Source organism: Oncorhynchus mykiss, chromosome 26, assembly GCF_013265735.2.
Source record: "Oncorhynchus mykiss isolate Arlee chromosome 26, USDA_OmykA_1.1, whole genome shotgun sequence".
NCBI lineage: Eukaryota > Metazoa > Chordata > Actinopteri > Salmoniformes > Salmonidae > Oncorhynchus > Oncorhynchus mykiss.
In genome coordinates this window covers 33,904,486-33,928,048 of record NC_048590.1, presented here as the reverse complement: position 1 = coordinate 33,928,048, position 23,563 = coordinate 33,904,486, and the positions used below count along the sequence as shown (strand labels likewise).

General features: G+C 39.8%; 1 protein-coding gene across 2 annotated transcripts in view; it reads left to right on the top strand.

Moving 5' to 3' along the window:
- Window positions 1-59: 59 nt before the first annotated feature.
- LOC110506676 (cGMP-inhibited 3',5'-cyclic phosphodiesterase B) overlaps window positions 60-23,563 on the top strand; it is an 81,980-nt gene continuing 58,476 nt past the window's right edge. Inside the window, exon 1 of one of the 2 annotated variants that reach the window (XM_036963255.1) lies at window positions 60-1,205. In XM_036963255.1, coding sequence (XP_036819150.1) covers window positions 315-1,205 — 891 coding nt within the window. In that variant the 5' untranslated portion in view covers window positions 60-314. The remainder of the gene's footprint in view (window positions 1,206-23,563) is intronic. The other variant, XM_036963254.1, reaches the window with a different exon arrangement.

Below are 23,563 nucleotides of genomic sequence, written 5' to 3'. Positions count from 1 at the left end.
TAGATTTTATATAGCAGCACTCTTCTTCCGTTTTCTGACCGACCATGAGAGTGCACGGTTTGTTCCAGTGCTGCAGAGCGCGTGCCTGTGTAGATCTGTAGTTTTTGTAGCGGATTGTCACATCTAGGCGGCGACACGGAGTCCCTTTTATCTAAAACAACAACATTTCACCTTCTCTTTCTTTTAGTCAAAATGCTTGAGCACGTTTGAGTGACCATGGAGTGCGTTTGCCGTCATGTTAATATGTGTTAATACGTCGAGAATATTGGGAGAAGGAAACTTTTGAAGGAATCCAAGGAGCTACAGTTGAAAACATGGCTGTTCGCGAGGAAGGAGAGGTTTTGCACAGTAAAATCAGGCACCACGATGGGGTTGCCAATGCAAACAGCACAGAGAGCTTCAGGAACGGCTATGTGAAGAGCTGCGTCACCCCTTTAAAACAAGACAATCAAAGGGGATTTTTGTTTAACGTCTGTAGGTTTTGCAATGAGGACATTCTGAATTCAAAAATATTTCGAATTTCTGGCCTATACCTGGGTGCATTCGCAATTTTTGCAGTTTCGTTGCTTATTTCCAGGAGCTTACAAAGTGACTTCAGCTTTTGGGATTTGCGGACTTTTCTGTCGGGCTTCTCTCAGTCCATCAGCCCTCTCTTTAGCATAGGCTGTGCATTCTTCTTTTTGACCTTTTATTTAAGGAGGAAAAAGAGGGAAAGTAATAAATGTTGGCTTGTGTCACTGCCAGCATCATGTTACTTAGGGGATTTTTTAGTTTTGCGGTTTTTGCAGTGGGGAGAGGACCAACACCAGATGCAAATGTTTGGCAGGTTGTTATTCGTGTTGGGGTGTGTGGGTCTCCTAACACTGATCCCCACTTTGAAACTCAAACACAGTGTTCTGATCCTGGTGTTTGCCAGTGTTGTGTGGTTGGTGTCTTTCACCAGTCTGAGCTGTCTGCCTGCACTCCTGAGACCCGTGTTTGCGTGTTTGGCGGGTGTCTCAGGCTCGCTCTTGTCCCTCTGTTTTGACCATTATTACCCGTCGAGGGAAACGCCGAATAGGAGCTCCAGCAACGAGGAGAAAGTCCCTGTGATCAGACCCAGGAGAAGATCCAGTTGTGTTTCTTTGGGGGAAACGTCGACCAGCTATTATGGCAGCTGTAAAATGCCTCGCAGACCTTCGTTACCGTGCATATCCAGAGAACAGGTAGGTCATGGCTGGCATAAAGTTCATCATTGCCTTCATTAATTTGTGCAAAAAGTATCACTCACTGACTGCTCAGTGAGCACACGTGCGCAAGAGTACACAACCTTGAACCTGTGGTCTCCAGCAAGGAGGCAATTAAACCCCATATCCAGAATGCATAGGCCTACAGTAGTCCAGACAGACAATCACCCCTACACTGCTGAACTATTCACCATCCAGGTCACTCACCTCTACTCACACCAAATAATTGTCTCTTGAAATAAACTATTCTGATGGTCCTGCAATAATTAAACCCATATGACTAAAACATGCAGCCACACACACCAGAAAGTTAATTTACCTAAGTAACTTTTATTCAGACATCCTATTCTATTCTTGTTTGTTGAGTGTTGTGTTGATGACAGGAAAACCTGTCAAACAAGTTAAGTCCAAGTTCAAGGGTGATCACTTATGGTAGAGTAATCAATGCAATGATCATTATTTAGTAATTCACTCACAAGCGTAATTTTCATATAGGCTTAGAAAATAAGTGGTTAGTGCTACATGTTCACTAATCTCTGAAGTTCTCTATAAGGTTATTATTTCACTGTAGTTAGGATATCCTGGTGTGAGGCCACTGCAATGGAAAGTGGGAGTAACATCAAGTGTATTTATTTGGCTTCAACACTCACTGTATTCCAGGCAATGTATTGTAACCACGGAGGATATTCATTCCCCAATAGTTCAAGATGGAAGATATTCATCCAAGACCCCCCAATAGTCAAACATCCTGTTCACACTTACAGTTGATTGTAAACAAACAATATCACTGACCCAGCTGAGCAAGGCAAGCCCTTTTTAAAGATTCTGTCTGTAAAATGTTATAGGCTACTATTTTTTTTTTTAAATGCCCCTTGATTTTATGAAGAAGACAACTTGATGACTTGACAACATATTACTTTCTTATGCATGCCCAATCATAACATTCAGGGATGTGAAATATTGCTAGCTTGCTTACATTTTCAATATCTAAGCTCAAGAACCAATTGTGTATCAGAAAGAAGCTGTTTTTGGAAGGACAGGGCCCTCCACTCTGACAGTAAATAGACATCAGGCGTTAACATCAAATTATGTTCCATATTTTAAAACCCTAAAGGAATGTAATTCCTTTAAAGATTTATAATAACAGGCTATTTGTGTGTAGAAACTTTATGGATTGCAGTCTGCTTTCATTTTATTATCAGTGATGGTAGCTGATTCTAGTTTATTTGTGAAATATTTAGGCGTAATGTCACACATTAACAGTAAGAGTTTTCAAATCCAACGAGGGCAATATGTTCAGCTGACATTTTAGTATGTGCTCTGCCCTCTCTGACCATATTAGATTAGCCTATCATATTGTTCATTATCAGTTTTATTTATCCGAATTTAGTTTTGCCTCTCTGATTCTGTCTGAACCTGTGACGTTTTATAAAAGTGCCCTGCCAAATATTGTTTCAGCAATAGCCTTTGTTGTAAACTGGACTACCTTAAAGATGGAGATTATTATGAAAAGATAAGACACATACGCTGCATAAAGGATGTTTTATTACGGTGTTGTAATAGCACACTTCACTCATACAACACAACATTGAATTTGTTCTTTGTTCATTTGACTCATTGTCCTGCAGTGGATGTTGTCAGGAATAGATTGCAGGCTCAAGTCTGGATACTACCATACAGGTCTGGTCTAGTGTTAATGTTGTCAGGCAGTGAGGGGCATTTGTGTAGACCAGTATTGATCAGTGAAATAAAGATGTCACTGCCTGTTGTCCAACTGTATTGACTTAACAAGAGAGGACAAGAGTGCCAGCATTACCCAAAACGTGCTACTGTCCTAGCTGAAGGACCATATTTTAATATCGTAGGCAAGAACATTAAGAGTGTGATGTGTACGTCAGGTACAGTGTCCACAATCAAGTCCTGAATGTCACACTTTGTCATGATGTAGTGTAGACTAATAGTAATTCAGCCTAGCTCAAATATGGTCTTAGCAGACACATTTAGTTGGGAACTGAAAGGACAAACTCAAACGTAATACTAACCATTGATCAATCTTGTCATCCACACATGCATAGATTACTGGACTTGTTTGGTCACACATTAAATGGCGCCTCATGAATCATGACATTACATGATTTGTTGGTCATTGATTCATCAGAAAATGTATAGTAAAATAATTTATATTTTTGGGGGTCAGCACATGATGCTTATGACACATGCTGTGTGGAATGTGGAAAAGACTAACTCATGTCACTTGAAAAAAAATAATGATTTTTACCTTAAAAGAGATTGTGTCTTGCAACATTGACAATGTGGAAAAATACACAATTAATATAATAAAATTTTCCACAAATTAATATTTACAAATGAACAACACCACCATATACGATCAGTGGACAACCACATTTGGGTTTGCATACAAAGTTTAGACACGATCCTTGCTTTTGTCCAGAAGCTCTGTTGGTATTTACGTGATGGTATGCTGTGTGTCCTGTTCTGCATTAGATCCATTTGTTGCCAGACAGTGATGCATTTAGGCCTTGTTTTTTAAATGTTTCTAGTTTCCACACAACAATTGTTCAGTGTTAGCTGCCAGACACGTATCAACACCAACACCTTTTGATATGAGACCATGTGCAGCTGAAATCAAAATGATTTAGTCTCTGAAAGACAACTCTGTTTTAATAGGCCTGTCTCTTGCTGGATCTCTCACATGATAACTACAGTTAAAGTCGGAAGTTTACATACACCTTAGCCAACTACATTTAAACTCAGTTTTTCACAATTCTTGACATTTAATCTTAGTAAAAATTCCCTGTCTTAGGTCAGTTAGGATCACCACTTTATTTTAAGAATGTGAAATGTCAGAATAATAGCAGAGAGAATGATTTAGTTCAGCTTTTATTTCTTTCATCACATTCCCAGTGGGTCAGAAGTTTACATGCTACCAAATACTAATTGAGTGTATTGCCTTTAAATCGTTTAACTTGGGTCAAACGTTTCAGGTAGCCTTCCACAAGCTTCCCACAAAAAGTTGGGTGAATTTTGTCCCATTCCTCCTGACAGAGCTGGTTATAACTGCGTCAGGTTTGTAGGCCTCCTTGCTCGCACATGGTTTTTCAGTTCTTATGGGATTGAGGTCAGGGCGTTGTGATGGCCACTCCAATACTTTGACTTTGTTTACCTTAAGCCATGTTGCCACAACTTTGGAAGTATGCTTGGGGTCATTGTCCATTTGGAAGACCTATTTGCGACCAAGCTTGAACTTCCTGACTGATGTCTTGATATGTTGCTTCAATATATCCACATCATTTTCCTTTCTCATGAGTCATCTATTTTGTGAAGTGCACCAGTCCCTCCTGCAGCAAAGCACCCCACAACATGATGCTGCCACCCCCGTACTTCACGGTTGGGATGGTGTTCTTCGGCTTGCAAGCATCCCCCTTTTTCCTACAAACATAAGGATGGTCATTATGGCCAAACAGTTCTGTTTTTGTTTCATCAGACCAGAGGACATTTCTCCAAAAAGTCAGATCTTTGTCCCCATGTGCAGTTGCAAACCGTTGTCTGAATTTTTTTATGGCGGTTTTGGAGCAGTGGCTTCTTCCTTGCCGAGCGGCCTTTCAGGTTATGTCGATATAGGACGAGTTATACTGTGGATATAGATACTTTTGTACCTGTTTCCTCCAGCATCTTCACAAGGTCCTTTGCTGCTGTTCTGGGATTGATTTGCACTTTTCGCACCAAAGAACATTGATCTCGAGGAGACCGAACGCGTCTCCTTCCTGAGCGGTATGACGGCTGCGTGGTCCTATGGTGTTTATACTTGCGTACTATTGTTTGTACAGATGAACGTGGTACCTTCAAGCGTTTGGAAATTGCTCCCAAGGATGAACCAGGCTTGTGGAGGTCTACAATTTTTTTTCTGAGGTCTTTGCTGATTTCTTTTGATTTTCTCATGATATCAAGCAAAGAGGCAGTGGGTTTGAAGGTAGGCCTTGAAATACATCCACAGGTACACCTCCAATTGACTCAAATGATGTCAATTAGCCTATCAGAAGCTTCTAAAGCCATGACATCAAGTTCTGGAATTTTCCAAGCTGTTTAAAGGCACAGTCAACTTAGTGTGTGTAATCTTCTGACCCACTGGAATTGTGATACAGTGAATTATAAGTGAAATAGTCTTGTCTGTAAACAATTGTTGGAAAAATTACTTGTGTCATGCACAAAGTAGATGTCCTAACCGACTTTCCAAAACTATAGTTTGTTAAAAGACATTTGTGGAGTGGTTGAAACACTTAGGTTAGAGTCATTAAAACTAGTTTATGTAAACTTCCGACTTCAACTGTATGTAGGCCTTGTTATGGAGCACTATCACATTCTTCTCAGGACTCTGACTTTTTTTTACAAGGAGCATGTGCGCGTCTAAGTTGAAAAATGTAGGAGCACACAAAGAAATTTAGGAGCACAATGACAAATATTTGAGGTAACAAGCCAGGTTCTTTGTATTAATTGTGCAAGCATGACGGTCATGAATCTGTGCTTAGTGTATTCTCCACGGGCTGCGCGGTATAGTGAAGTAATCATTGCAACAATTATCATCTGGGTGATTATTATTTATTTATTTTTTTTGGGGGGAGGGGGTGCACAGATGCTCCTAAATTAAAATTCATGGTAGCACAGCAAAATATTTAGGCGTATTTGCAAGTAAAATGGTCGCACTGTAGAGCCCTGCTGCTACAATTCACTATGCTGTTTTTTAAACGTGGAACACAAAGTTACACCATGCTATTTTTGTATGTAAGCCTTCATACTGTGCTTGACACTCCTTTGTACACCTACTAATACTGTTCAAATACCTATGATATAGGTCTACTTCATTATGAATTGTATAGGTCAACAAAGGCATGACTAAGGAGGACCATAATGCAGAGAAGAGAAAGTTTTACATCTAATTTGCATGTCTATCACCTCACTTTGTAAAATGTCATTCTGAAACCTTCTCTGGTATTAGGTTAGACGTTCTGAGCATAAGACTTAGTGTCCCAGTGATGAATGATCAGTGATAGGCCATAAGCACTGATACAGTATTTCTTATTTTGGACTCTGATACCTTACATTTTTAAAGTTTGGTTTACATTGGCACATCAGTCATGTTTTTCATAAAGATACTGAAGTTTGGATTTCAGCTTGATAGTTCATGCTAAAAAGCAATGAATAGTACAGCCAAAACAGCCAGGCAAAAGAAGTCCAGATGTCGACTAGTTTGGCTCTTAAGTGTTGGACACACAGTTGGACAAATGTCTTACATTTCAAATCAGATCAAATCACTACATAATCATCAGTGTGTTATCTTATTTATTGTGTTGTTTTCAAGATTATTTGACATTCTTTGAAATGTATTGCAGTTTGACTTTAAGGGTGACGTCATCTGTCTGCAAAACAATCCTCGCAGAGCGCAATTAGGCCTAGAACATAATACACGCAGTCGCAGTAGACTTCTTTTTACGATGTCTGTGGGAAGGCAGTGATCATTTATGAAGAGTTAAGGTAAACAGTGTAAAAGTGCTTTGCACACGACATTGCCATCAGCAGTGGGCCTATTCCAAACTATTTAAAAAGTTACTTTGGGCATCTTTGCTTGCGTTGTATGTCGGACAGACAATGTAGCTCATTAGCTTGTAATAGTACCCTCCCTCATATAGATAGTACAATTGTCATACTTTCAGGGGATGTTACTGAAGAAGGTACATTGAACTTGTTCTCAACTTGCCTACCTGGTTTACTAAAGGTGAAATAAAAACATTGAATCTATATTCTTTGCTGACTAGCAAATGGCTGTGAATGTGTTGTGAATGGAGAGCAACATTAAACTTATGAGCGTCTTACTTGGTTGAGATAAAGGCGCCACACTCTGTCCTGTGATCTTATGACCTAGCTAGTACACCACAACACCTCAGCCTCTCCTGCACTTCCTGATTATCTTTGGAAACTTAGTCTTCATACATTACGCTTGCTCTTTTGAAGTGTTTTAGCCAGTTGGTAGCCAACAGACCCCGTTGTGGTTCCTAAACTGATGGACTAGCCAACTATAGTGATAATTGGTCATTGCAGTTTTGTGGGAATATCTCATTGATGTGCGGTCTCACGTCATGTCTGGCCTCATGGCTTCTCCACCTGATGAGCCCAGCTAACAGGCCCTCTCCCTGGCCCCTGCCTGTGAGTCACAGCCTTCCTTCCCACAGTGTAATGGCTATGTGCTCGTCATCAGCTTTAAACCCAACTACAGTGGCATGGACCAGAAGGTGCGTCTAGTGCTGCTTAAAATCTGTTTGACATCTTGTGCATCGTCTGTTTGACATTGAATTATTAGTTTGTGTTGCACAAACTCAAAAGAAAGCAAAACCTAACCTGAAACTGTGAACAAGGGCCTACAGTAAAACAGGTGTACATTCCTGTCCCCAGTGATGGAACCTCCTCTACCTGAAATGCAATTTTGGTTACAGAAAACAGGAGATTGACAAACACATTTTCAACGCATGGTCCCGTGCTCCTATAGTATAATGTGCCAGTATTCCTATAGTATAATGTGCCAGTATTCCATATTATACTATAGGAGCAGTCAATAGAACAATTAAACACTTGAGTTCACACAGTGAGTCAGGTTTTGAAGTTTTGAACTTGTAATTGTATTAAAGTCTTGATTTCTGTAGTAAGATGGACAGCCTACATTATTAGGCAGTATTATATAGGCTAGTATTATTCCTGCAGTATTACACAGTTGTTATCATGTTATTTTTTCAGTGATAGAATAATGGTAAAATACTGCACACATGAGAACGGTAGAAAGACCATACAGTGCTTTTACCTGTAAAGGTCACATTTCTCACAGAATAAAACAGTCCTACATTTGTAGCAATGTTTTCATGGAACAGATATGTTGGCCCCACACTTCCTAAAGAGTTAACACAAATGAAAAACAGTCACTTTGTCTAGGCATAAACCAAAGTCGTTGCATGTCTTTTGGGAAAAAGAAATCCATGATTTGGTACCAGACCGTTTCTCATTTTTTGGGTGGTGTTTGGACTATCATGACAAAATCAGATTTTTTTTGTCTATTGTTTGACGTGTGTCATTCCTGCAAAGGGGCAGGTTGGACATCCTGTGTAGTGTACTGACATCCTGTGTCACATCACTACACTTTGTGGCATATTGGTAGGCTAGATATGAGGACAAATATAAAGTATTTAAAGAGAAAGTGATCTAAGGTTAATGAGTGACTTAAAGAACTTGTGTCCTACACACACACACACACACACACGTGTGTGTGTATATATATACACACAAAGTAACTGAGCTGTATGTTCTGTTTCTCCTGGTGTGAGTCTATGGGCAGTTGTGGTTTTATCGGTTTATCTTGAACTCATAAGGAAGTTTGTCTGTGGGTTTGGCATTGTGCAGCTGGAGGCAAGTGGGTCGGTGTGGTGGGCGGGCGTTGACGCTTGCTGAGGGCCTGTTATCGCAGGTGTTTGGCTTCTCAGCGCATGACTGCTTTTGCTCTCTGAAAAGGACATGGCGGCATGGGCTCCAACAACGCCCTCAATCACCTCCCTACTGCTCATTCAGTCCTATCGCCTCTCCAAATGGATTCTTAGATGTTTAAAGTAGAGGTCGACCGATAATGATTTTTCGACGCCGATACCGATTTATTGGAGGACCAAAAAAGCCGATATCGATTAATCGGCCAATTTTTATTTATTTGTAATAATGACAATTACAACAATACTGAATGAACACTTATTTTAACTTAATATAATACATAATTAAAAATAAATTTAGCCTCAAATAATCAAACATGTTCAATTTGGTTTAAATAATGCAAAAATAAAGTATTGGAGAAGAAAGTAAAAGTGCAATATGTGCCATGTAAAAAAGCTAACGTTTAAGTTCCTTGCTCAGAACATGAGAACATATGAAAGCTGGTGGTTCCTTTTAACATGAGACTTCAATATTCCAAGGTAAGAGGTTTTAGGTTGTAGTTTAATATAGTATTTATAGGACTATTTCTCTCTATACCATTTGTATTTCGTATACCTTTGACTATTGGAGGTTCTTATAGAATTGCCAGTGTAACAGTATAGCTTCCATCCCTCTCCTCGCCCCTGCCTGGGCTCGAACCAGAAACGCATCGACAACAGCCACCCTCGAAGCATCGTTACCCATCGCTCCACAAAATCCGCGGCCCTTGCAGAGCAAGGGGAACAACTACTCCAAGTCTCAGAGCGAGTGACGTTTGAAACGCTATTAGCGCGCACCCCGCTAACTAGCTAGCCATTTCACATCGGTTACACCAGCCTAATCTCAGGAGTTGATAGGCTTGAAGTCATAAACAGCTCAATGCTTGAAGCACAGGAAAGAGCTGCTGGCAAAATGCAGGAAAGTGCTGGTTGAATGAATGCTTATGAGCCTGCTGCTGCCTACCACCACTCAGTCAGACTGCTCTATCAAATATCAAATCATAGACTTAATTATAACATTATAGTATTTCTGTGTGTTATTATTCTCATCATGTACTTTAGAAACAATATATATATAGATATATAGATATGTGTGTGTGTGTGTGTATATGTATGTATATAGATATGTGTGTGTGTGTATATGTGTGTATATATATATATATATATATATATATATATATATATATATATATATATATATATATATATATATATATATATATATATATATATATATATATATATATTTATTTATTTATTTATTTGTAATAATGCCAATTACAACAATACTGAATGAACACTTATTTTAACTTAATAAAATACGTTAATAAAATCTATTTAGTCTCAAATAAATAATGAAACATGTTCAATTTGTTTTAAATAATGCAAAAACACAGTGTTGGAGAAGAAAGTACAAGTGCAATATGTGCCATGTAAAAAAGCTAACGTTTAAGTTCCTTGCTCAGAACATATGAAAGCTGGTGGTTCCTTTTAACATGAGTCTTCAATATTCCCAGTTAAGAAGTTTTATGTTGTAGTTATTATAGGACTATTTCTCTCTATACCATTTGTATTTCATATACCTTTGACGACTGGATGTTCTTATAGGCACTATAGTATTGCCAGCCTAATCTCAGGAGTTTATAGGCTTGAAGTCATAAACAGCGCTGTGCTTCAAGAATTGCGAAGAGCTGCTGGCAAATGCAGGAAAGTGCTGGTTGAATGAATGCTTACAAGCCTGCTGCTGCCTACCACCGCTCAGTCAGACTGCTACATCAAATCATAGACTTAATTATAACATAATAAACACACAGAAATATGAGCCTTAGGTCATTAATATGGTAAAATCCCGAAACTATCATTTAGAAAACAAAACGTTTATTCTTTCAGTGAAATACGAAACCGTTCCGTATTTTATCTAACAGGTGGCATCCCTAAGTCTAAATATTGCTGTTACATTGCACAACCTTCAATGTTATGTCATAATTATGTAAAATTCTGTTAAATAATTTACGGTCTTTGCTAGGAAGAAATGGTCTTCACACAGTTCGCAACGAGCCAGGCGGCCCAAACTGCTGCATATACCCTGACTCTGCTTGCCCCAGTTAATATTGCCTGCTAACATGAATTTATTTTAACTAAATATGCAGGTTTAAATATATATACTTATGTATTGAATTTAAGAAAGGCGTTGATGGTTAGGTTCATTGGTGCAACGATTGTGCTTTTTTCACGAATGCGCTTGTTAAATCATCAGCCGTTTGGCGAAGTAGGCTGTGATCTGATGATAATTTAACAGGCAATGCAGGACAAGCTAGTTCAACTAGTAATATCATCAACCATGTGTAGTTAACTAGTGATTATGTTAAGATTGATTGTTTTTTACAAGGTAAGTTTAATGCTAGCTAGCAGCTTACCTTGGCTCCTTGCTGCACTCGTGTAACAGGTGTTCAGCCTGCCACGCAGTCTCCTCGTGGATTGCAATGTAATCAGCCATAATCGTCGTCCAAAAATGACGATTACCGATTTGTTAACTTGAAATCGGCCCTAATTATTCGGCTATGCCGATTTTAATCGGTCAACCTCTAATTCCTATGCTGCTTTCCATAGTCTGATTTACATGGCTATGAAAGTGTCAAAATAGCCGTTTGTGTTTACTAGAAAACTAATGGATCACCAAGTTTTCAAAACAATAAGCGGTGGCCCTGTGTTCATGTGACCTACCGGTCAGTTTGTCTTGCAGTGCAGCTGTATGCTGACGACCTCTGTGTGGAGTGAACACATCTGTCTGTTGTTGGTGAGATCCTTCAATGTGTCAGGCGGTCTGGGAGGGAAAGCCCTACTCAACACGGATGCTGCTGCTGCTGCCATTTTAGAGATCTCACTGTGAACATAATGTATTAATGAAATGATGGCGAGACTACTGATTCATAATTTATGGAGCAGGATGGGAGGGATTTCTGTTTTTGTTTCAGCGAAGGTGTTCATATGATTAAAAATGAAGCCTCAGCGGAACAAAGTGAATAAATTCGCCCCCAAGAATGGTTAGGGATAGGCAAAAAGGATTTCCCACAAATGTCCTCAGTGTGTTCCTTTTCCAAAATAATTTATATCAGAAATCCACGGGAAGTCTTTTCCTCACCAATTAAAATCCTGAAAACAACCCCCAAACAGTCTAGCTATAGTAGGAATGTGCTAATATAGACATTCTGGGCCGACCTGATATTAAAAAGTCTTAGTTGGTATTGAAGAATTTAGTACTCATATTGGTATCTGAACCGATCATCCTCCTTTCCACTATCTGCTAGCTATCAATTTTTCAAAGATAGACTTGTAGAAATACAGTTTTAAAAAGAATCTTGACCTTAATAATTGATCAATTGTCTCATTATTAAAAGGTCAGTCATTGGTATAAGTGTGTAACCCCCAGATGTATTGCAATGCTGTTGCACTCTTTTTCTTCATCCTCATTTGGTCCGTAATAAAAGATGGAGGAATGAGGGGTGGAGTGTTAACGCTGGCCCCTGAGGAAGCCCAGGCCCCTTGCCTGGATGTGACCCACAGTGTCTGTCTCATAAGACCCTCTTATAAAGCACTACTCTTTATTCTGCATGCTATCTTACTCTTGACACCCCTCTCTCTGTCAGGCCCTTTGAGTCTGCTTTCTCTCTGCCCCTGTCCCACAATGTCCGCCAGCCACATTTTAAGAATAGAAGTAAACTGCATTTAAAGAAATGACAGGCACAATTTAATAAAAATAATACCATCTCACCTAAATCATGCTCTATGGCAAGGTTCCTCATCTTTTTTAATGGTTGGACATAAAACACTGTAAAAACACCAGCAAATTTTTATTTAGAAAAGTATTCCCACACAATAGAGATAATAGTGAAGACATCACAACTATTAAATAACACATATGGAATCATGTTGTAACCGAAAAAGTGTTAAACAAATCTAAAAAAGATGTTATATTTGAGATTCTTCAAAGTAGCCACCCTTTGCCTTTTATATAAAACAATTTATTTAGTCTTTATTTAACTAGGCAAGTCAGTTAAGAACAAATTCTTATTTACAATGACTGCTTACCCGGCCAAACCCGGGCGATGCTGGGCCAATTGTGTGCCATCCTATGGGGACTCCCAATCACGGCCGGTTGTGATTCAGCCTGAAATCAAACCAGGGTCTGTAGTGACACCTCTAGCACTGAGATGTAGTGCCTTAGACCACTGCACCCCTCGAGAGCCCTAATGACAGCTTTGCACACTCTTGGCATTCTCTCAACCAGCTTCATGAGGTAGTCACCTGGAATGCATTTCAATTAACCGGTGTGCCTTGTTAGATGTTAATTGGTGGAATTTCATTCGTTCTTAATCCGTTTGAGCCAATCAGTTGTGTTTTGACAAGATAGGATTGGTATACAGAAGAAAGACCTAGTCAATATTATGGCAAGAACAGCTCAAATAAGCAAAGAGAAACGACAGTCCATCATTACTTTAAGACATGAAGGTCAGGCAATCCGGATAATTTCAAGAACTTTGAAAGTTTTTTTCAAGTGCAGTCGCAAAAACAATCAAGCGCTATGATGAAACTGGCTCTCATGAGGAAAGCCACAGGAAAGGAAGACCCAGAGTTACCTCTGCTGCAGAGGATAAATTCATTATAGATACTAGTCTCATAAATCGGCAATTAACTGGACCTCAGATTGCACCTCACGGAGTTCAAGTAACAGACACATCTTAATATCAACTTTTCAGAGGAGACTGCAAGAATCAGGCCTTCATGGTCAGATTGCTGCAAAGAAACCACTACTAAAGGACACCAGTAAGAATACTTGCTTGGGCCAAGAAACACGAGCAATGGACTAATGGAAATCTGTCCTTTGGTCTGATGGGTCAAAATTTGCGATTTTTGGTTCCAACTGCCGTGTCTTTGTGAGACGCATAGTATGTGAACAGATGATCTCCGCATGTGTGGTTCCCACTGTGATGCATGGAGGAGGAGGTGTGATGGTGTGGGGGTGTTTTGTTGGTGACACTGTCTGTGAGTTATTTAGAATTCAAGGCACACTTAACCAGCATGGCTACCACAGCATTCTGCAGCGATACCCCATCTCATCTGTTTTGTGCTTAGCCGGACTATCATTTGTTTTTCAACAGGACAATGACACAAAACACACCTATTTGACCAAGAAGGAGAGTGATGTGCTGCATCAGATGACCTGGCCTCCACAATCACCTGACCTCAACCCAATTGAGATGGTTTGGGATGAGTTGGACCGCAGAGTGAAGGAAAATCTGCCAACAAGTGCTCAGCACATGTGGGAACTCCTTCAAGATTGTTGAAAAAGCATTCCAGATGACTACCTTATGAAGCTGGTTGAGAGAATGCAAAGCTGTCTTCAATGCAAAGGGTGGCTACTTTGAAGACTCTCAAATATAAAATATATATTTTTAACACTTTTTTGTTTACTACATGATTCCAAATGTGTTATTTCATAGTTCTGATGTCTTCACTATTATTCTACAATGTAGAAATATAAAAAATAAAGAAACTCTTGAATGAGTAGGTGTATCCAAACTTTTGACTGGTACTGTATATCTGCAAGCAAGGTTTGAAATTATTATGCTTTAGTCAAATATTACTGTATATCTGTTTGGGCTTCTTGCGGTCAATTTGCAGTCTACAAATGATTTGAAATTATGTTCCGCCCCCCTGACCTTTTTGCTCGAGGCTGAATCTGGTTGATGATCCGCATCCCTGCACTATGGATTTGTTGTGTCTTATAGTAAGATATTCCAAATATGATCTCTACAATCTCCTGCAATATAACTTCAGTCACAAAAACTGTCAACTTATGATGTTCCGCTTTGTGTCATTACAGAACCATTTATAGCTCTGATGGACAGACCCGTAATTATGCTGTCAACATTATCCTTCTGTTTTCCACATCCTACTTTGAGTACAAGTCATGTGTTGACCAGGTCCGCTCTGCAATTCAGGGCCAGATGTCAAAACTGTTTGCATATTAATCTAATTAACCACAATTATTTAAAAGAGCATAGTATGAGTGGAACATTGTGTGATTAAGTATGACTATGTCGTATGAAATATGGCTTTTCAATGTAACATTCAAAAATATCCTGTAAGAACAGGATATTGCGATGTTCCTTTGCCATATGGAGAGAGGGAAGGGTGGTTTAAACCTGGTCAGGCGAGGGTGAACCATAGATGGACCCCTGTTTGTGTGGTGTTAGTGCTCCTGGGTGTTTTGAGAGCGTAAATAATGCTCTTAACTAACTCTTAACTATACACATGAGGACAGTGCAGCAGGCTGCATAGAGAGAGAGGGGAAGGGAAAGAGTGGGAGGGAGGGAGGTAGAGCAAGGCGGTGGAAAAGCAGAGCGCCTCTCAGCTGTCACGTTCTCTTGCTGTAAAGCCATGTGGAATGATATAACATTGACGTCACTACCCAGTGACGTACGAGTGTGACTGCAAGTTTTACTAATCGCTCTGTAGAATTTAGTGACTGCCTCTAGCTGTGATGAGAAGGGGAGAGAATGCACGGAGGAAAATGCAGATACTATTCAACGCTGTATGTAGGACTGTTTAAAGTTGTCAAATAAAATGTATCATTTATAATTTATTTTTGACATGTAATATTCTTGAGAAACCAAGGTGATTTCTTTTTTTTTTCTCACATTGAATCTGTTTTGTTTTTTTGTAAATATTTTTATGAAGATGAACATTAATTGAATAGAGATAAAGTGTTGGTTATTGATGGTCATAATATTTAGCCTAAACTGATTGTAAAATTGCTTGAGTGAATTAGTAATATCTTAAATACTATATATTTTGAGACAGTTCATGTTTTTCTATATATTGAGGGAATGTCATTTGCGTGCATGTTTCTGGAATGTGGAACATAGTAGTTAGAAAAAATATTAAAATAAGGCCATATCTTCAGTCATTCTTTTGATAATTTCTAGCAATTCTGTGATTCTTGACTGAGGAAAAAATATATAGACCTACTTGTTTTCTGTGGTCCATCCAACTTATTTTGTCTATCTCCTCAACTCATTTATTTCTGCGTAGTCTCAGTACATTAGCTCCTCTTGTGCTCAGCTGTAGTGAGCCCAGAGATGAGGGGCTCCGGAATGACTGAAAAACAAGTCCTAGAAAGCACTGACAGGGTCAAAGCTTCAACAGTCTGCTGGAGCTAGCGACAGTATATTGCTTATGGTGTTGAATTAGATTTTCTATAATCCCAAATACACCTTTTGAACCGTTCACTGTCAGTGCTATTAAGACATATTGTGAACAGAAATCCACAAAGACAAATATTGTAGCCTAGCATTTGCTTGATAACAATGTAACATGGTTTTCTCAATGTAGCAGTAGCATGATCAATTTTTTTGGGATAGGTAAATGTTTTTATTTATTTATTTTTTACTGATGTGAAATGTTGGACTAAGGAATTGAGTCATTCCTCTTTCCTTGCACAAGTTAACGCATGAGCGGTAATCAAATTAGACCTTAAATTAAGGCCACGACACCACTCAGGCCTTTGCACATAACACATGGTCAGGGCGCTACACACACACACACACAGCAGGCAGGGCCTCTTCAATAAGGGCAGTAGACAAACACAGGCCTGCCAGTCCTCAAAGCTTCCTATAGTCAATTTTGAAATATACATTACTGAATTATGAAAAACATATAAAGCAATACATGGTAAAAGGAACAGATTTGACCCTTTGATGGATAATAGGTAATAAAGGTAGCACATCTCTTCCATCGGCTATGAGTGAACAGATCTATCCAATATTCACAGTTCTTGACACATACTGTATATCTGTTCAGTGTGACTCTTAACCAGAATATTCAGATCTCTTGTGTGTGAGCTTGACAGTTAAATCCAAAACTTAGTTAGCGTTGTTACTTCCATTTACAGATACATAGGGTGCAGCCCAGCTATCGTTGCTGTCTTTGTTTTATTTTTTCACTATTAGATTAATAATACTTGAAAAATATTCATAAAATAACCCAAAATTATCAGTCATGTTTTAATACAAAAATATTTGTATTAGTCTAATATTTTGTTATCATCTTGTTGTATTTCAGCTCAAATTAAGACAACTCCTTATTATATCTTAGGTAGATAAAACATACACAGGTATCAGGTATTCTAGCAACTTATTTATTTGCTAGTTAAATTGAATGTATTTTTATTATTCAATGTTCTCTGTCAGTGGTTTGGTGTTCATTTTCTACTTGGCAGCAGACATCAGGACTTGTTGAATGAAAGGGTTAACAGCAGCAGCCGAGCGAGGTGCTCTGTGTGTTTGGCTGACTGCAGAGTGAAACAGGATGCAGCGACTGCATTGTCAGCCTGCTGGTGTGAGTGCAAACAGATGAGGAAATGCTGGAGCGGGTACTCCAAAACTTGGGTTACCTTGGAAACGGTTTGCGTCATGATCACCAGCAATTAGCTTGCAGCTCTTTAGTTTTCAAGATAGGTCTACCAGGGCTTAGTCCAATGGCTGTTGCTAACAGCGAACGGAATTGTGCTCCAAACAGCGCTAGGAAATAATTACTGTTTTTTTACCTATATTTTGTAATGTTTATTTTTTTTAAATTGTTTTCAAAGATAATAAAGTTGATCTTATTTCATATGTTGTATTTTTTCACAGAATGTATATATTTTGAAAGTGACCTGAAGAGTGGTGTTTATTATAAAAGTGAGATGATGAGGCAGAGAAAGTTTGCATTAATTGCTCTTCTAATTAGCCCTGATGTGACATTATTCTCTTATCTGACCGTGTGTGTGTGTGTGTGTGTGTGTGTGCGCGCTGTATGTGGTCGAAACACATGGAACGGTGCATAAAGTTCCCGAGTGGTCGGTCAGTGATGAGTAGTAGTAGTTAATGGTTATATTTGAGAGTTAAGAGGCTTCTCTCTCTGGGCCTGTGTTGAGACTGTGGACACCTCCACTGATCACAGGGAGAGAAAGGCTACTCTGCTCAACCCAGGGGCAGATTGTTGGAACTGTATTAGCCATATACTCAACTCCTCTCATTTGTTTCAAGAGGAGCAGGGATTTTCTGCATGGCTCATCTGGAAAGGATTATTGCACCATAACGTTCCCAACAGTTCAAACAATTAAAGGTGGCCTGGTAGCTTTTAAGTCGACAAGGAGGTTGTTGAACCTTGCATGCGTCCTGTGAAGGAAAAAAAAGAAGACTGTTTGTTTAGCCCAGTGGCTGGGTAAGATGGGAGGGAGGGAGAGCAGGGGAGACCATAACGGGGTTGGGAGGAGGGGTGGTTAGGTGAGATCAGAGATCTAGTGACGTAAGTGAAAGATCTCATTTGAGTTAGTTGGCTCGCATGGGGTTGGGGAGAATGTTGGCGGAATGGGACTGCGAGGATGGTTAGTTTGCGTTTGCAGTGGTGGAAAAAGTACTCAATTGTCATACTTGAGTAAAAGTAAAGATACATTCATAGAAAATGACCCATGTAAAAGTGAAAGTCACCCAATAAAATACTAGTTGAGTAAAAGTCAAAGTATTTGGTTTTAAATATTCTTAAGTATCGAAAGTAAATGTATTTACTAAAATATATTTAAGTATCAAAAGTATAAATTATATTAAGCAAACCATTTTCTTGATTTTTAAATGTACGGATAGACAGGGGGTATCTCACCTCTATACAAGCCTTATTGCTGTTTTGGCAATTACAGCTTATTTGCAGTGGTGTAAAAAGTACCCAATTGTGGTACTTGAGTAAAAGTATAGATACCTTAATAGAAAGTTACTCAAGTAAAAGTTAGTCATCCAGTAAAATACTACTTGAGTAAAAGTATTTGGTTCGAAATATACTTAGGTATCAAATGTAATTGATAATACATACTTAAGTATCAAAAGTAAAAGTATAAATAATTTAAAATTCCTTCTATTAAGCAAAGCAGACACCACCATTTTCTTCTTTCAAAAATGTACAGATAGCCAGGGGCACACTCCAAAACTCAGACATCATTTACAAATGTTGCATTTGGGTTTGGTCTGTCAGATCAGAGACAGTAGGGATGACCACGTGTTGTCTTGATAAGTGTGTGAATTTGATCATTTTCCTGTCCTGCTAAGCATTCAAAATGTAGCAAGTACTTTTGGGTGTCAGGAAAAATGTATGGAGTAAAAAGTACATTATTTTCTAGGAATATAGTGAAGTTACAATAAAAAAACTTTAAAGTACAGATATCAGAAAAAACTACTTTAGTAATGCTTTGAAGTATTTTTACCTAAGTACTTTACACCATTGCTTATTTGTGACTGAATCGCACCAATAATCCTGTCTGTCAAATTCAAGATGGCAACTGAACTGTTCACTGTTCTGATGAAACGTTTGCTCCTTGTCCCTCTCACTCAAGTGAAAACAGTGTTAGCAACTGCCGCTTTTACACCAAAAGGCTGTTGCTAGGTGACGGCTGACGTCAGTGGCAGCTACAGAGGAGGTCTTGTGTGTTTGGCTGCTGAGGGCAGACCCCACTGTAAAGGGCAAAACTATGAAGCACTATTAGTCATTGCAATGAAAACCTAAACTTCAGTGTCCAAGGATAACCACTCTAAATAATTGTGAGCATTTCATGCAGAGAAACCTGTGATCAGGAATTACGAGGTAAAAAATAATAAATGCTCCTCTGTCAACCCTGCCAATACCCAACCCCTTTTATCTTTCTCTCTCCCTACTCCCTCGCTGTCTCCTTTTCTCTAACCCCCCACACACACACACACACACACACACACAAGCTCAAATACCAGTCCAGGAACCCCCTACGTTTTCAGAGCGCATGACGTAAGCAAGATTTTGTGGAGAGGGGGGAAAATCAAGGTTGCTAAGGTTGCTCTGGAGCCTGCTTGCCATTGTTTAGTGTAACCAATTCCCGGGAACCCGTATTTCTCTCTCTCTCTCTCTCTCTCACTCACTCACTCACTCACTCACTCACTCACTCACTCACTCACTCACTCACTCACTCACTCACTCACTCACTCACTCACTCACTCACTCACTCACTCTCACAACATCTGCCCTATTGTACAGCACAGATCAACACCGCACTGTGCATAGCCTAAACAAATGACACAAGTTAGGCTTGGCATGTTTATTAATTTTAGTAAAGAAAGTTAACTATTCTGCTGAATGTAAGCAAAATAAATGACTAATTCTCACAATATTTATTTCACTTAGAAATTCTAGAGTAGGTTGTTTAGACCATTGTATTTTTCAACAATGTGATAAATGGGTTGATTTGGGGGAACCAGGTTACCTAGATTTACCGCCCAAACCCGTTGTCCTTCTGCCCCTGAGCAAGGCAGTTAGCACACTGTTCCCCGGGCGCTGAAGACGTGGATGTCGATCAAGGCAGCCCTCCGCACCTCTCTAATTCAGAGGGGTTGGGTTAAATGCAGAAGACACATTTCAGTTGAAGGCATTCAGTTGTACAACTGACTAGGTCTCCCCCTTTTCCTCTGGATAAATACAGTGCCTTCAGAAAGTATTCAGACTAGACTTGGGCGGTATACTGGGGTAGCTTTTCAATACGGGCGGTATACTGGGGTAGCTTTTCAATACGGTCGGTATACTGGGGTAGCTTTTCAATACGGGCGGTATACTGGGGTAGCTTTTCAATACGGGCGGTATACTGGGGTAGCTTTTCAATACGGGCGGTATACTGGGGTAGCTTTTCAATACAGGCGTTATACTGGGGTTGCTTTTCAATTCGGGCGGTATACTGGGGTAGTTTTTCAATACGGCCGGTATACTGGGGTAGTTTTTCAATACGGCCGGTATACTGGGGTAGTTTTTCAATACGGGCGGTATACTGGGGTAGCTTTTCAATACAGGCGTTATACTGGGGTTGCTTTTCAATACGGGCGGTATACTGGGGTAGTTTTTCAATACGGCCGGTATACTGGGGTAGTTTTTCAATACGGCCGGTATACTGGGGTAGTTTTTCAATACGGCCGGTATACTGGGGTAGTTTTTCAATATGGCCGGTATACTGGGGTAGTTTTTCAATACTGTCAATACTGTAAAATAAAAGGTTTTCAATACGTTTTAATATTTGTAGTTACAGACAATACATTAGTGCAACACATACATTTGGCAGAAAATAGCTTCAATGTCATCAGATGACAACAAAGGTGCAACAACTATTTGTCTGGCAGCCACACAAGTAAATGAGCTCACAATGAAAAAGCAAGGTCTTTTCTTTGCTAAGAACTATGAATCGCCATCATATTTCTAATGTTTCTCATTGGAAATGTAGCTGGTTACATTATTTTAATGTTTTGCTGTTAGACTGGCCACACGGATCAAAGTACCTGAGAAAAGTAGGCTGGCCACACGGATCAAAGTACCTGAGAAAAGTAGGCTGGCCACACGGATCAAAGTACCTGAGAAAAGTAGGCTGGCCTCACGGATCAAAGTAACTGAGAAAAGTAGGCTGGCCACATGGATCAAAGTACCTGAGAAAAGTAGCTACTCATCAGGGCTCCTGAGTAGCGAAGCGGTCTAAGGAGCTGCAACTCAGCGCAAGTGGTGTCACTGTCGTCCTTGGTTCGATTCCAGGCTGGAGCACATCTGGCCATGATTGGGAGTCTTCATAGGGCGGCGCACAATTGGCCCAGCCAGCATCATCCGGGTTTGGGCGGTGTAGGCCGTCATTGTAAATAAGAATTTGTTCTTAACTGACTTGCCTAGTTAATTATTTGTTTAAATACAATTAAAAAATCAGTCTTTTTGATAGAATGCCTGTTCATGAATTCTCATCCGAGTGTAACAGAAGCACAAAATTAGTTTGATGCTGAGCAGAAATTACAATCTGCGTTTACAAAACACAGCAAGATATTTATTTTGCGTTTTAGTAATTATTTCCTGCTTAAAAAAAAGAAGAATTCTGCGTTAGGGCGACCCCTAAGTTTAACTACTAGCTATCTAAGTAAGTGGCTGAATTAATAAGGTCATGGGGCATCATATTGTGTCAGCTTTCTGCCGTGTTTGAGAAGTCAAAGCCCTTTGGTTGAGTTTTCTATAAAGCTGCCATTGCAGCTTTTTTTCCTTGTGTTTTTTCTCCTCTCCGTTCTGGACCTGTCTGATCCTCCCCTATCTTCTCCGAGCCCTATCGACTCCCAGACCCCACATAGACATGGTGTGTACACAGTACTGGTCTCCCTTCAGACAAGCATGCGTCAACTTTGTTAATTTACACAATGTCTCTCGTTCACATTCACTTGTAAATGTTAAAACTCACCAATAATGACATTGGGTAGCTCATGTGTTTTTTATATATATATATATATATACACACACACACACACACACAGTGGGGCATATACAGTGGGGCAAAAAAGTATTTAGTCAGCCACCAATTGTGCAAGTTCTCCCACTTAAAAAGATGAGAGAGGCCTGTAATTTTCATCATAGGTACACTTCAACTATGACAGACAAAATGAGAAAGAAAAATCCAGGAAATCACATTGTAGGATTTTTAATGAATCTATTTGCAAATTATGGTGGAAAATAAGTATTTGGTCACCTACAAACAAGCAAGATTTCTGGCTCTCACAGACCTGTAACTTCTAATTTAAGAGGCTCCTCTGTCCTCCACTCGTTACCTGTATTAATGGCACCTGTTTGAACTTGTTATCGGTATAAAAGATACCTGTCCACAACCTCAAACAGTCACACTCCAAACTCCACTATGGCCAAGACCAAAGAGCTGTCAAAGGACACCAGAAACAAAATTGTAGACCTGCACCAGGCTGGGAAGACTGAATCTGCAATAGGTAAGCAGCTTGGTTTGAAGAAATCAACTGTGGGAGCAATTATTAGGAAATGGAAGACATACAAGACCACTGATAATCTCCCTCGATCTGGGGCTCCACGCAAGTTCTCACCCCGTGGGTTCAAAATGATCACAAGAACGGTGAGCAAAAATCCCAGAACCACACGGGGGAACCTAGTGAATGACCTGCAGAGAGCTGGGACCAAAGTAACAAAGCCTACCATCAGTAACACACTAAGCCGCCAGGGACTCAAATTCTGCAGTGCCAGACGTGTCCCCCTGCTTAAGCCAGTACATGTCCAGGCCCGTCTGAAGTTTGCTAGAGAGCATTTGGATGATCCAGAAGAAGATTGGGAGAATGTCATATGGTCAGATGAAACCAAAATATAACTTTTAGGTAAAAACTCAACTCGTCATGTTTGAAGGACAAAAAATGCTGAGTTGCATACAAATAACACCATACCTACTGTGAAGCATGGGGGTGGAAACATCATGCTTTGGGGCTGTTTTTCTGCAAAGGGACCAGGACGACTGATCCGTGTAAAAGAAAGAATGAATGGGGCCATGTATCGTGAGATTTTGAGTGAAAACCTCCTTCCATCAGCAAGGGCATTGAAGATGAAACGTGGCTGGGTCTTTCAGCATGACAATGATCCCAAACACACCGCCCGAGCAACGAAGGAGTGGCTTCGTAAGAAGCATTTCAAGGTCCTGGAGTGGCCTAGCCAGTCTCCAGATCTCAACCCCATAGAAAATCTTTGGAGGGAGTTGAAAGTCCGTGCTGCCCAGCAACAGCCCCAAAACATCACTGCTCTAGAGGAGATCTGCATGGAGGAATGGGCTAAAATATCAGCTACAGTGTGTGAAAACCTTGTGAAGACTTACAGAAAACGTTTGACCTCTGTCATTGCCAACAAAGGGTATATAACAAAGTATTGAGATAAGTATTTGGTCAATAACAAAAGTTTATTTTCCAC